The sequence below is a fragment of the Pavona decussata genome, unplaced genomic scaffold (assembly GCF_977016875.1).
Source record: "Pavona decussata unplaced genomic scaffold, jaPavDecu1.1 SCAFFOLD_215, whole genome shotgun sequence".
NCBI lineage: Eukaryota > Metazoa > Cnidaria > Anthozoa > Scleractinia > Agariciidae > Pavona > Pavona decussata.
In genome coordinates, this window is record NW_028145620.1 from 57466 (window position 1) to 71577 (window position 14112).

The 14112-nt window shown below is 38.4% G+C and overlaps 1 protein-coding gene across 1 annotated transcript; it reads right to left on the minus strand.

Moving 5' to 3' along the window:
• Nucleotides 1-182: 182 nt before the first annotated feature.
• On the minus strand, nucleotides 183-13311 carry LOC146459835 (CUB and peptidase domain-containing protein 1-like). Its single transcript, XM_085088753.1, has 6 exons — nucleotides 13201-13311; nucleotides 8944-9005; nucleotides 8588-8744; nucleotides 4620-4792; nucleotides 3119-3275; nucleotides 183-429 (listed from the first exon to the last, which is right to left on the minus strand). The coding sequence occupies exons 2-6, from the start codon at nucleotides 8999-9001 to the stop codon at nucleotides 183-185; spliced, it is 792 nt and encodes a 263-aa protein (XP_084944879.1). The 5' UTR covers nucleotides 9002-9005; nucleotides 13201-13311.
• Between the last annotated feature and the right edge of the window lie 801 nt (nucleotides 13312-14112).

A 14112-nucleotide genomic window follows, 5' to 3' on the forward strand; every position in this document is an offset into this window, starting at 1 on the left:
TGACAAAGTGCTTGATAATAATCCAGATGGAATTGGAAAACAAATCGGCCAACGCTTCAATTTCCAAATTAGAAAAAAGGTATTATAATTTTAAGGATCCTCCTGCTTGGAAACAAAATACAAATTTGCTCCAACTTCTAGCATGATGCCTCCACTGGGATCACCATGTCTCGCTCTCAATATCACTCTTTTACGTAAATGAAAATGAGGATATCTGCGATCTTTGACGTTTGTCTAGCTGTCCCATTAAACTTACTAGGTTGAATAAAAGTGAAGAACATCCGAAATCCTCTTTCTTGAGTGGAAGAATCAGAGTGGAATGTTATCAGCGCGTATTTTCCAAATACAAAGACTTCTTTTCCAGACTGATTCCCACAGTATTTGTCGACAAGCACGTTATTGTCATCTATTATTTTGAAATAATCCGACCTGCAAGAACATTTAAGTATAAAGTTAGTGAAAGTGTTTCATCAACACTATTTAAGCAATAGAGGACTTTTTCCGTGTTTACATAGCCTCATCTAAACACGAGGGGGGTTGGGAGAATTCGAGACAGTTATGCAAACCCGAGACGCAGTCGAGGGTTTGCATAACTTTCGAGCTTTTATAAAACATTTCTACAAAAATAATTCGACAGATGAAGGGAAATTTTGTTTATTTATTTCTTGATTGAAATAGATGTTCTCAGTACACGCTCTGGACAATCATTTTTGCTACTAGCCAATGAAAACACGCATCTGACAACACATGAACCAATCAAAATTTGTGTTATAAAAGTCAAAATCAAGTTGAAATTTGCGGCAAACGTCAGCGAGCCCCGTGTTGACGGCGATTTCAGCTTTGAATTCTCGTGAATCTTACAGAAAAATACCGAACATTCGGTGAAAACTAGAAGAAATGTTCAAAACATACGATTCTGAAAGGAACGAACTTCAAGATGAGGAGTTTATTTAAGCTGAAAATGAATGTCATTGTGCATGGTCGCTCTTGAAAGTTACGTGAACTTGCCCGATGTGGCAGCCTGAGATGGCCGAGAAGTCGAGTCGCTCATCGTGCCTTGTGAAGTTTTGCTGTTTGGGAATCATAGCACAAGCAGCGGATCTAGACTGTGAAGTTGTTGCTGGTAATAGTAATCGTAGCAGTAGATTATTACGCTGAGAAAATCTCAGAGAAAATACATTTTATACAAATTTGACAGCCAAAACACGGCAACCGGCCGTACAAAGTTTGATTTGAAACATTTATAGTCTGTAGCATACAGTTTTGTGTTCGTTTTCGTGTACATTTTTTGAATAAAGAATGTCTTTTAGAGAATTTTATTGTGGTTCTCAGATGCAAAAATTACCTTGAAAAAAGTTTACTGCGTATTTGTTGCATATTTTGTCGTCTTCATTTGAGCTCCCTCGACGAGGTCGTCTAGCGAGGCAGGCAAAGCGCTGTGGTTCTTCTTGCATTTGCTTTTTTTCCCTCGGGTTCAGGGGGGAGGAGATAGGCAAACCCCGATCAAAATTTTGGGAAATTTTTCACCATTTCTTTAACAGTTGTACTTGAAATTACTTTGCGAGTCTTGCGAAAGCTTTGAAATGTTTTCAAATTGTGCCGGGAGACACAGAAAGCGTGACGTCACAACCGTGTTTACATACTCTCATCTAAACACACTTATCGACCAATGAGAGCGCGCGCACTATCTCAAATATTTTATAAAAAGTTAAAACGTTTCTTTTATGAAAGTAAATCAATTTAAAGAATCGTAAACCCTTTGTCCTTTTTAGCCGTTCAAATCGCCAGTTAATATACTATTTAATAATCCTTCCAGAGTTCGGACAGATTATGAGATTTTACAAGCTGCATCGATCAGTCTTTGGACTTCGTTAAAACGGTGAGGATTGTTCGCAGCCGAGAGATTTGTTACATCCTTGGAATGGCATTAAAGCGAATCTGATGCCATCATCACCATGGAAACCGAACCCTATAACTCACTCTTGGTGTCATTGTAGCCAAATATACACGCTAAACATTAGATTATTATGCAGTATGAAAAGACCGAACGATTCGTTCTTGGAAGCTCGCAAGAGACTCAAATACTGGTCGCACAACCTAGATCGACTCCCCAATTTTTCCAAAGGGGATGGCGGAAAAAACGTTTCTGGATGTGATTCCAAACGAGCGAAAACAAGAGAAGTCTGTTTGGAAAATCACTCATTGCAAATTATGTCGCCTTTGTGTATGCCCCTCTACGTTTTGAGATGTCAGGTAACACGATTTCTGTTCCCCTTGCCGTACTGCTCAAATGTTTACTTTCGGTCCACCGTTTTGCGCAAGAAAACTATACGGGGCGTAGAGGAGTAAAACTTGACGATAATTCGGGTCATAAATAAATTCACCAGGTTAATAGAATTTGCTGATTCAAGTAAAGGAAGGTGGTTAAATGCCAAGATTCATGATATCTTGCGACAATCGTCAGCTTCTGGTTTTGTAATAGATTTTCATCGGACGCGTAATCAGATCTCATGACTTTCTGATGCTCATGTTCACATACGTGAATATATGAATTCGATTTGTAATTGCCCTGAGAACTTAGCCTGTATTATATTCTATTTTGACCCCACCACACCCCGTGCGGGTTAATTATTATTTTTTTTTAGTTCATTATTTATTTGCGTAAACGTTGCAGCGAAATGCTTGTTTACACAAACTACAGTTTGAATTTTGCTCAAGGTACTGGTATCATCTGATCACCCTCTCATGTTTGAGGACCTCAAGACAAAAACACTTCTGTTTACGGAAATTATAAATATAAATTGAGAGAATTTCTCGTATCCCAAGGGCTAGATCGGGTGTCTCCCTCTCTGCCCCCTTATTTTCGCTCACAAAAATATAACTGATAAATAAACAGGATCGAAAATTATCATATCATTCACGTGGAGAAGGACCGATTAACAAAAAAAAAAAAAAAATTCCTCCGGGCAGGACATTGTCGCAAGGCTCACAAAGCAAACGAGGTTCCACATTCCCTAGGAAGTTCTTTTTTGAAGCCTGTTAAAACAAACTGAATATTGCAAATAATTTGTCACTTAATTTTGTTATTTTTTTAATTCCTTTTCTTCGTTTCACTTACCCACAAGAAGAACTCAGCTCCAATTTGAACAGTTGAAAGTAAATTTTCAGCGCCTTGCCATGTGGAATAAAAACTCTATCGGCGCAGTCCATTTTGTTAGGATAGTTGTTAGGATATCCGGGGCTTTCAAGGGTCTTGTTTATCATTGAACCACATCCTGATAAAACAAATTGAGACTTCCTCGTTACAAATTCATTGTTATTATATATTTTTCACTACACACACGTTACATAAAATGGGTACAACACTTTGATTATTGGGAAGGAATACATTATTAAACTTATGCACCGATCAACTGGAAACGGCAAGATCTCCCCGGAACACCCACCGTGTATTTGAAGTTTTTTTTTTGTTGAGAATAGGTTGTTCAAATATCTCCCTTCCAGGGCTAAAAGCCATTCAAATGCCCTACTTTTAGGTGTTCTAAGGAATCTCCTCGAGGACAAATTTTCAGTTTCAATTAATCACTATTCCTGCTTTGCAGACAGAGAAATATTAAAAACACCTCCAGAAGTATTTCTTTTAAAGCCGTTTCGAGTGAGCCATTTGCTCACAAAGGCGCATGCTGTCATCAACAGAAAAAAAAAAAAAACTCATCAAATTCTCGACCAAAAGAAAAATCAAGTTCAAATTCCCCAACCCAATCAAATTCCCCTTTCCCCGGGCACGATACACGATCTAATGCCCGGGTTAAAATGCTGAAGGTTCGAATTGATCGGCGCATTATATTACTGAGTAAAATAGAGCTTTTGTAACAGTGTATAAATCTAACTTCTTCTAATAACTGGGGGTTACGGAATTTCAGCATATGAAAAAAAATTAAAACCGGCTGTGTAGACCATGTACGGGGGAGTGGAACGGGTTGTGGGCTAATTCTGCTCGTATCGACTTTGAAAACACCACACGCAAGTTCCTAATTTTTTTTCGGTCGAAATTCAATTTTGTATGGTTGCTCAGCGTTCAGTGACTTTGATGTTACCATAACAACATATTTTGACAGTCAGCTTTCTCCAAAATTGGAAGGTGCTTGCTTTTTATGTACACTAACTAAATTTTAAATTTCTTACAGTAAATTATATGGTCTTATATCATTTATGTATACTTCGTTTGATTTTGATTGATTACTCCTCGTCAGTACTGGTGTTTTTGTGAGGTGTTTTGGAAATCCAGAAATCGAAGATGAACGCCATTTTGGAATTGTGACGTAATTCTGTTCTCATTTGGCGTCATCACTTCCCGCTGTGAACCTCGATGGAAGCATCCTCGGACTACTATAGTCATATAGCTTTTATACGTTTGAAGTTATGGAGGGGAAGGGGGGATTCCGCCTCCGCCAACACCACGCCCCAGAAGACAGGTTGCCCATCTGCTAGGATGATCTTACCACTGAGAGATTGTAGTATTTTCAGCGAACTCTCCCGCATTATTGTTTTTATGTTTATACCTGACTGTTTAATTCGATCCATCTTTGAAATTTGTTAATCCGTTTCACTGCACTTACCAAGTTGAACAAAAGTGAAGACTATTCTGAATCCATTCTCTGAAAGAGAATCATCCGTATGGAACGTTAACACCGCTTTTGTTCCAATCAGAAAGACTTCTTTCCTAGACTGCAGTCCACAGTATTTACCAACTTCAGTGCTGTTTTCATCTGCTATCTTCAAATAGTCATAACTGCAAGAAAATTAAATATGCCTTTTGTGAAACGCTCATCAACACTTCAACGTCATTCATAATGCCACTGTTCTTTTTGTACTATACAAATCATCGACTAACTGGTCCACCAAAGTTCAATTCGGTGAACTGGAAAGCGACAAATGATTTCACTGCGGTTTTTCTTCTTTTTTCGCGACGTTTTACGCAACAATTCCTGTCGACTTGTGCCACAAGTCACCCAAGCTTTATGAGCGTTTATAAGACTCTAGCGAGAGGAAACAGCGAACCTAAAACCCACTTGAATCGTGCTGAAATGACCAAAATACACCACACAAAAAACTGACAAGGTATTAAGGAGACAAGGTCAGGCATTTTTTGTTCAATTCATGCTCTTTAGTTTGGACCCCAAACACGTTTGTAAATTCCCATAAAACCCTTATAATCTACACCATTGCGTAACGTACATTAATCGTGACACTCCAATTACAACGTGACGTTATAAAGGTCAAACAAAGGTCCTATAAACGCTCACAAAGCTTGAGTACCTGTGCTTGTGCTAGCTCAGAAGACACAGCCCATTGAAATGGCATTGCCATGTTAAAAAGAAAGAAAAAAAATATTGTACGGGTAACCCTTTTAGATGGATAAATCATCACATAAAAGCTATCTCCATCCCACCGGAAGCTTTGTTACGCGGAACGATGCTTGGATTGCTTGTTATCCAGAAGGGTGTTGCTAAGTGGTATCCAACCATGTTATCAACTTATGCAAGGTCCTATTGTGATCCGTAAATGTTGTTTTATTAAGGGTAGGGGAAAACCGAAGTATCCGGTGAAAAACCTCTTCGAGTAAGGACGACAACCAACAGTAAACTCAGCCCACAATTGGAGGTCGTGGTTTCGTTTATCGCTTAAGGCGAAGTTATTTTCTCTTCTTAGTGTGGTCGCCCACTTTCTTAGGGTTAGCGCTCTGTTCGAATTTCATGGGTTCGTTTATGCAGTGGAACAAACACTGCAGAGTTAATTCTCTGATAATCATTCGTGTCATTATTGCAAGCGGCACAACATTCATTGTCCCCTTCACATTCAAATTCCTGCAATTACCACCACAATTGGGCGACTTGTTCCTGTGTGGTCTCGTAGCTCAGTCGGTACAACAACAGTTGATCAAATCCAGAGGGCGTGGGTTTGATTCCCGCCGAGGTCAAAAATTTGTTTCTTTCTCTTATTTCCTGACTAGGACTTTAACTGCCCGGTTAATGCCCTGATCCATAATTTCAACCCATAAAAGACATGATCCCGGGAATCGATGTGATATGCAGCAGACCCAGTGTAGTCCATTTCACCATAGCTACCACCACCACCACCACTATCATCATCATCATCATCATCATCGTCATCATCATCATCATCATCATCATCATCATCATCATCATCATCATCATCACCATCGTCATCACCATCGTCATCATCATCGTCATCATCATCATCATCAGCTGCAGCAGCAGCAGCATCATCTTTATTTTTTCAAGAAGTCGTACCATTACACCAAATGATCTTCATACGAGCGGTGAGAAAAGCAACATAAACAAAACAACAACGCGGATAAAAGAACACATGCACGTTGGAAGAAGTCGAGCAACTAACACTTGACAATCACTTGGAGCCACGCAAGTATATTTCTTTAAATCTTTGTTTGAGCGTTTGTGTGGTTTATGGTGGCCGAGCACAGTTTTCTAGTATATAGCTGTTCGTAAACGTTATTTGCAAACTACGTAATTTTGATCTCCTGTAAGTTTTGTTTTTGCATTTTAATGTTTTTTTTTTTTAAGATATTTTGTCAGATTTGGGGTTTTGTTTGTGGGCACGTTATGCTTTAGAGCACTACTGTTTTGTCAAATTTCACGAAATTCTAACCAGCAGTTCGTTAGAAAACAGTAAATTTCCACTGAAACGAGTCATAATTTGTTGATCAAGTGCGCATACGTGGCTTATAATTGACGTTTTGACAGCAAAGATGAAACGCATGCAAAAAGCTTAGCTCTTCAAGAACTCACTTTCTTTGTTCGTCGATAAAAACCGGGTTCACAAACGAATGAGTTATTCTAAGAACAAAACTCAACTTTGTGACCCATTTGATATAAGATTGAGGGATATCGCTTTACCGACGCCCTTTTTTCCTCACTACAACCCTAGCGCGCGCTTAATAGCGTCATTAACTGAATCTGCATTGCGCGCGCAAATTGCGCTCGAAAGATTTTCGTTTTTCCCCGAGAAGAAACACTGGTGTAACATCGGACTACGTGGTAGACAGTTGGTTACGACTGAATTTTATGGGTAATGAAACACGTTTTTCAATGCTATAAATTTTGAAAAGTGATACGTTTCCGAGGTGGAATCGCATCATCAGCGAGCCATTGTTTAAGTGTCTGCAGGGTTTCTTCTTTCTCCTCCGCAGCGGCTCATTCACGCAAGAAAGTAGCGAAAGTCGGAAATGGGGAGAAGAACGGAAATGGACAAAAAGGGGCGCGGGCTGCGACCTCAAAGCTTCAGTATACGGCAACGATTTGTATTCCTGCGTCCTCATCATGTCATTTTACCATATTATCTGTTTTTCTCCTCGATCTCCTCTTCATTCTTTTCCTTTCTGCAGCAGTAGCTGTGACTACACAATATGTTTTATTTATTACTCAGATAAAGCAGTACAAAGAGCTGACTTGTTTTTCAGTGTTCAAGTTCCCAAGCTCTCTCTTCGTAAAAAGGGTTTTTATTCCTGGAGTCAAAATGGCCAGCATGGAACGACTGTTGGTGAAAATATCCTGCTTTAGAATGTTTCTGATGCAGAAGCTTGTGATTGCTGGTTGCTATCAACGATGTGACTAGGAAGAGGGTACTTCTTACATTTAGTCCCGTTTATTGCTAGGCTTTGGAAATTCACATTAATGTAATCGTGAATGGGGCCAGTTAAAATTTTTCAGGTCAATAACGAAATGTAAATTCTCGCCTTTATGGGACTGAGCTGTAGGAAACAATCTCAGCGTAAAATTCCTGACATTTGCTAGTCGCAGAAAAACTTGTAGAATAACTAGATGAGTTACATCAACAGAGAAAACCCGAACTAACATATGGCAACTGTTGCTTTTCTTTTGGAGATTACAATAGAACTTGACTTTGAAAATCAGACGCGCTGCCAACTTTCTTACAAGTGGAAAAAAATGATCGTAAACAGAAACAACTCTAGTGAAAAACAAACAATGGGCTATTAACAACGTATTTTATTTGTGAAACTATGGAAACAAAAGTAATGCAGCTATCCATGTTAAGGCACAGAGGAGGAGGGACCCGACTAAAGTTAAGGCTAGGTATTTGAACATAGCCGAGGTTTTTTGTTTTATTCAAATGCCCCATCCAGACCAGTTTTGGACTGTCAGAAGGTTCAAACTTCGACTTCAGGTTTAACTTTATTTATTGAAAATTGTTAGCCACTTAATGTCTTGCGGCTTATCATTGTTAGATATGCATCGAATATGCGTGATAATATTGTTCACATTTCTAAAAGCGGAAAAAAAAGAATTAAGTTACAAACATTATCTTCGTTATAAACAAAATATGATGATTCTGGGATACGAAATTTTTGCAACTACGCTGATGAGAAACGTTTGACCTTCAATTGTCATTTATTTCTAGGTAACATTTCAGTTTATCATGTATATTTTTTTACTTATCTCTATTGACGTTAAACAAGTCAAATAATGGAAACATTTCAGTGTTGAGTGAACTAAACTTGCTAAATGCTAGTCTTTGTTTTGCTTACCCACAAGAACTTTCCATCTCCAAGTAAAACATTTCAAAGTAAATTTTCAGCGCCTTGCCATGTGGAATAGAAACATTGTAAACACAGTCCATTCCGTATGGATAGTAGTTAGGATATCCGGGGCTCACCAAAGTATTGTTTACCACTGAACCACATCCTGTCAAAATAAATGTAAAGTTTTTTCACCATAAATGAACAACGCGACAGACATATGCGCCAAATATCCTGACAGTTGAAACAGATTTAAATTAGTGTTTTTAAATTATTCATTATAAGCATTTGTTGTTGTTGTTTTTAATGTTCTTTGCTTGGTTAAAGTCATACTTATTTAAGGAAATGTTGCGAGTTTAGCTTACCATCTCTTTGACAACTTCCGCAACATATCAAGAGGGAGACCAGAAAAAGCAACATCATGGTCCTGTTCAAACGATTAAAAATAAAATAAAAATATTAGCGGAGCTCGCGCGCGTGGCGGAGCCCCATAGCTAAGAGATTTTGGTAAACCCATCAGCGCGAGAAATTTTGGTTTGGTTATGACGTCACTTCAATCCGACCGACCGTACATTGTACGTACATACGCTACTCCATGTAAGCCAACATGAAATGAGACACTCAAGCCTTGTGCTGCAAATCAGGTTTTTTTCGGCGGGAAAATGCATGGCCAAGTGCGCTGCCAGCCGCGTTTGTTTGGCAGGAAATTGCATCGCCAACTACGTTTGAGAAAAAAAAACAATTTGAAGACGACGTGTACGACAAAACACAAACTCAATTTATGAATAAGTCCACAAACATGTAAAGCAAAGAAAGGGAGATAGAAAGAGATCGGGAAAACAGGCGACGAAAGAGCGAAGTTCGACGTCAAAGAGAGCGATTGAGAGCGGTAGCAAACAGGCGAAACATGAGTGACGAACAAAGAGAGAAAGAACAGGAAAGCATGCAGAAAAAACCCCGTGTTGCGGAACAGGGTTTGAGTGTCTCATTTCACATTGGCTCACATAAACAGGCGTATGTGCTGTAACCCGGGTTGTTTTTCGGCGTAAAAATGCATGGCCAACTGCGCTGCCAGACGCGTTTGTTTGGCGGGAAGTTGCATCGCCAACTGCGTTTGAGAAAAAAACAAAACAAAAAAGAAATAATTTTGAAGACGACAAGATACAAAGTCAATTTTTATATGTGACCAACAGCAGGAGAAAGAGTAAGGCAACTAGCGGCGGGAGAAGCAAATCGACTGGCACATCATCAGAATCTGGAAGTGAAATCATTTTACTCCGATCCGGCGCCACGAAACGTTGGATTTTTCCTCTTGAGGCGAAACGTTTCGCTCACTTAACGTTGTAAAACGAATGGAAAATCAGCAATGGAATAAAGGGACTGGTTATTCTCAGAAGAGGCGAGTACATTCATGCAATTTTGTTGACAAAACTTTGCCAGTTTGCTGGTTTGCAAGATATTGTTTTCTTGCAGTTTTGACACGCCGTTTAACTTAAGCTTAAGCTAATACTGCTAACTTCAGAACAGTATTTTGGGCTCATTTTATTCGGTCCATGTTGATTATTTCCCTTGGAGTTTTATTTTCTGATCTCGTCCAATTTTGCCGTCAAAGAGCGGGAGAAAGAGCAAGGCGGATCGCAGCGGGAGAAACAAATCGATTCTTTTAGCAGCTTTTAGTGGCGGCACTTCATAAACAGCGGCTGAATCTTGAAGAGAAATTATTTTACTCTAATCCGGCGCGATGAAATGAAATTAAGATGCGATGGATTTTTCCTCTTGACGTGAAAATTAACGTTGTAAAGGAATGAAAAAATCAGCAATCGAATAAAAGGACTGGTTATTCTCCAAAGGGGCAACTATATTCATGTGATTTTGTTGACAAAACTTTGATGTTTTTTCCTTGTAGTGTTGACACTGCAACTTGTTTAACCTCAGAGCAGCCTTTTGAGCTCATTTTTCGGTCCATGTTCGTTATTTCCCTTGGAGTTTTATTTTCTAATCTCACCCCATTTTAGGTCACTTAAAAGTATTTGATTCTGAGCTAAAATAGTCAGTCAAACAAACGTCTAGATCAACCAACATTGTATCGTTGGCATAAACTACTGACAAGTTTTTCCCGCATATATCTCTAATTTTAGCATTTATTTCTGACAATCTTGACAGAGAACAAACAAAAATACTTAAAACAGTAGGGTATAACCGCAAAGATTAAGATGTGTGAGTAATTTTCACTGAAATTCTTTACAAAGAACGTGAAAAGCGAATGTAAAATTAAAGTGTGATTTCATTTTCATCAAGACAAAGTTTACGCAAAATATTCATTCGCTTGTTTTTTGTGAATTTTTCAAAGATCGTTGTTTAGTTTATTTCTGTACTTATTGCTATGAATTATCACAGTGCTTTTTTCATTTATTACTCACATATATATTCGAAGTGTGTTTTTTGGTTAGTGCATGCATTTTCTTCTGAGGTTTACAGTTTACGGCCTTCTTGATAAGCAAAATTTACTAGACAGTGACAGTGCCAGTAGCGCGCGTTGGCTGTTCACAAACTGTTTTGCCTCGATCATCTTAAAAACTAAAAACAATAATAAAAACAGAAAATATCAATTTGAGCCATTTGAATTCCGCTTTTATAACACAAAGGGCAAAATGTTCCTAAAACTATCAAGGAACTTCGTAAAACAGTCAGTAAAACACTCATCGAAGGCGCAAGCAAACCAACAAATTATTTAATTTTTTCGTAGCGTACAAAACAAACAAAACCGACGAGAACAGTTCCCATTATACACATATAATCAAGAGATACAAGTTTAATTCAGGAGCTGCAATCTAACAACGATAAATCAAATGTTAGGGATCAATTAATTTAATTGTTCACCTGCGCTGTGAAGCTTCCTACCGCTTGGAAATAACACGAACATAGATCGATAAAAATAGCAAACGATGGATCCAAAGAAGGAACTTGCGGAGCAATTTCTTCCTGCTCCTTCCTCCCATCAAAAGGACACTTTCATGCTCCGTTGTCGTTCGTTGAAAGCACTTGGACGCCATGACTGATTTCAGTTTCTCAACCAAACAAAATAAAATCAATCCGATCCAAGTCTTTAGCTTTTGACACAAATAATCTTTTGCTGTTTCTGGTGAGAGACACTAAAATTAACCTTTAGGAATTTCCTTCCTAGCTGCAGCATTTGATTTCCATGTATTTTGATACAAAGAACCCGGCTTAAAGAGTCGAACTTCGAAAGAACCTCAAAGAACATGTTTTTTTTTTGGACACAAAATGGAGAAACCAACAAAATGTAAAACTGTCGTGCCCAGCCAATCAGGAGAGAGTATTTTCGCCGCTCGACCAATCAGGAGTAAGTAATTTTGCTCTCGGTGATAGGAAAATTACGAAAAAACTGCCCTCTGTTACAACAAATTAGCATTCAGTAATTTTGCCCTCTGTTTTACATTGTTATTGTTGATGAGCAGTTAGCTGCATATGCATTAAAAATGTACTATATAACTGCAGAATTGATGAGGAACTCATAAGGTTATTACGTTCATACAATAAGCAGAGTTCTATTGTGGAGCTCCGCTTTTAGGCTTGGCTAAATATATATATTATTCTTAACAACACAATTTGGGCTGGTCACCTATTTCCACCCGTATTTCAGAGAATTAAACCGTGCACTCTATGAGCCTGTGAAGCGCTGAAATCATAATGCGGCCTTTTTCGACGCCATTTTGACGAGTAGGCAAACACGTTTTGAAATAACAGTGTTTCTATGGAAATCCGATTTGAACTTTAGGCATTATGCAAAGGGTTTTACCGAAAATAACTGTGGAATGTAGCTGTGCTAAAAAGCATCTAGTGCGTTTTGACGTTTCCATGCATTTGCCTGTATAACGAACCAGCCGCGAACTGCTACTAAAAATAGTTCGCGGGAAAAAAAATACAGGAAATTGTATGGAAAGTTCAAAACACGACTGGAAGCTCTCTAGCACAGCTAAAGCCAGATCCCTCCAGTTTTTATCTTAAACTCCCTTTCCTAGTGCCAAAAGTTTCCAATTCATGAATTTTTCAGAAGGGATGTTTTATGAAATATATTTGACATCTGATTTCCATACAAACACTGAACATTATTTCAAGACGTGTTTGCCTACTCGTCAAAACGGCGTCGAAACCGTGATAAGGCCTATTGATTTTACTGAATCGTATTACGTTATTTTGCATCGCACTGCCTCTGGGTGTGATGTTCACATATTGGTTTGTAAAGTATCCTAAAGTTTTGCATATTTGTATACAGTTAAGGATTTTAAAAATGCTACGTCACGCATTTTTTGTCGTCTATCTCCCTTTTCGGCTTTCTATCAAAAACTCCCCATCCTTAGTGCAAAAAAATTGCAATAATTTCGAGACAAGAAAATTCCCATACTATACATCATATAGTATACATGTAATAACCCTCAAAATAGCAGATGCCAAAGAAAACAATTTGTTTCCGGAGAGAAAGGCACAGGAAGACAAGCGAGCTCCCGCTACCAGATACTGATAACACGACATAGCAGATTCTTGTGCGTTCTCCTGACCTGAAAGCAATACTTTTTCACATTGTTGATCAGCTTACTTACCCCACGAAAAAAGCTTGCCAACAATTCTTGACTAGCGGCGACAAAGCGACACCTTATGTACACGAAGCCAGAAAAACGTCTTATGTAGAGTACGGGACGTGCTGACAAACGACGGCTAATAACAAAAACAGGTAGCTAATTAAGAGCCGTCCTCTGTAAATATCGACTATCGTCGTTTGGACGAGAAAAAATGAAATCCCTCAAACTTTCTCAGAAGAATGGTCTATATAAGTGATTCACATAAATATAACTTTCAGCTCAGTTCGATTCGTATTTTAGCTGTAGTGCGACCATCTCGGTTTAACCGCTCTGAGAGGGCTTTCAGCGGCCATTTTAGGCCACACTTTTAAGAATTTGCCTTACAAAGAAAGCGTTACAAATCCGAACAAAATCTCAGTATTCGAGACAAGTAAATGTTTGTTGTTGTGTTGAGAAGCTTTTTTGGGAATTTGATAGAAATCTGATTTTTTTACAAAATTTTTAATTTCTTCCCTATTGAACTACTCTTCAAGTGCCAAAAAAATGGCCGAGTTTAAAGGAAAATATCGCTAAAGATACATTAGTTGGCTCCTAAAACAGCATCCCGGTTAAAGAGCAATGTCTTATCTGTAAGAATATGCAATAAAACTTTTGGGCAGTTAAAAAGAGAAAATTATAGAAGAAGAAGTTTTAATTGTGCTTTTGTCGACAAACACGGCCTTCGTAATTAGCATAACAACATGAAAATAACGATTTACTAAGAGAATAATGATAAATTCCTTTTACCTCGTGAAATATCGAGAACTGGATATTTCAAAATATATCAAATTATAGTTTCAGTCGGATACAGCCGCATTTTCGATGATTTGTTGTGCGAAATCACTGTAATACACTCCGTAAAAACTAAAATCTTACTTTAAGACGTTTTTTACA

Bases quoted from the DNA above. Each gene is read 5' to 3' on its own strand.
- LOC146459835 (XM_085088753.1), bottom strand. From the start codon at position 9,001: ATGATGTTGCTTTTTCTGGTCTCCCTCTTGATATGTTGCGGAAGTTGT. The intron at 8,745-8,943 runs GTAAGCTAAACT...TTATTTTGACAG, and splicing joins CGGAAGTTGTCAAAGAGATG to GATGTGGTTCAGTGGTAAAC. The intron at 430-3,118 runs GTAAGTGAAACG...ATGTTCTTGCAG, and splicing joins GAGCTGAGTTCTTCTTGTGG to GTCGGATTATTTCAAAATAA.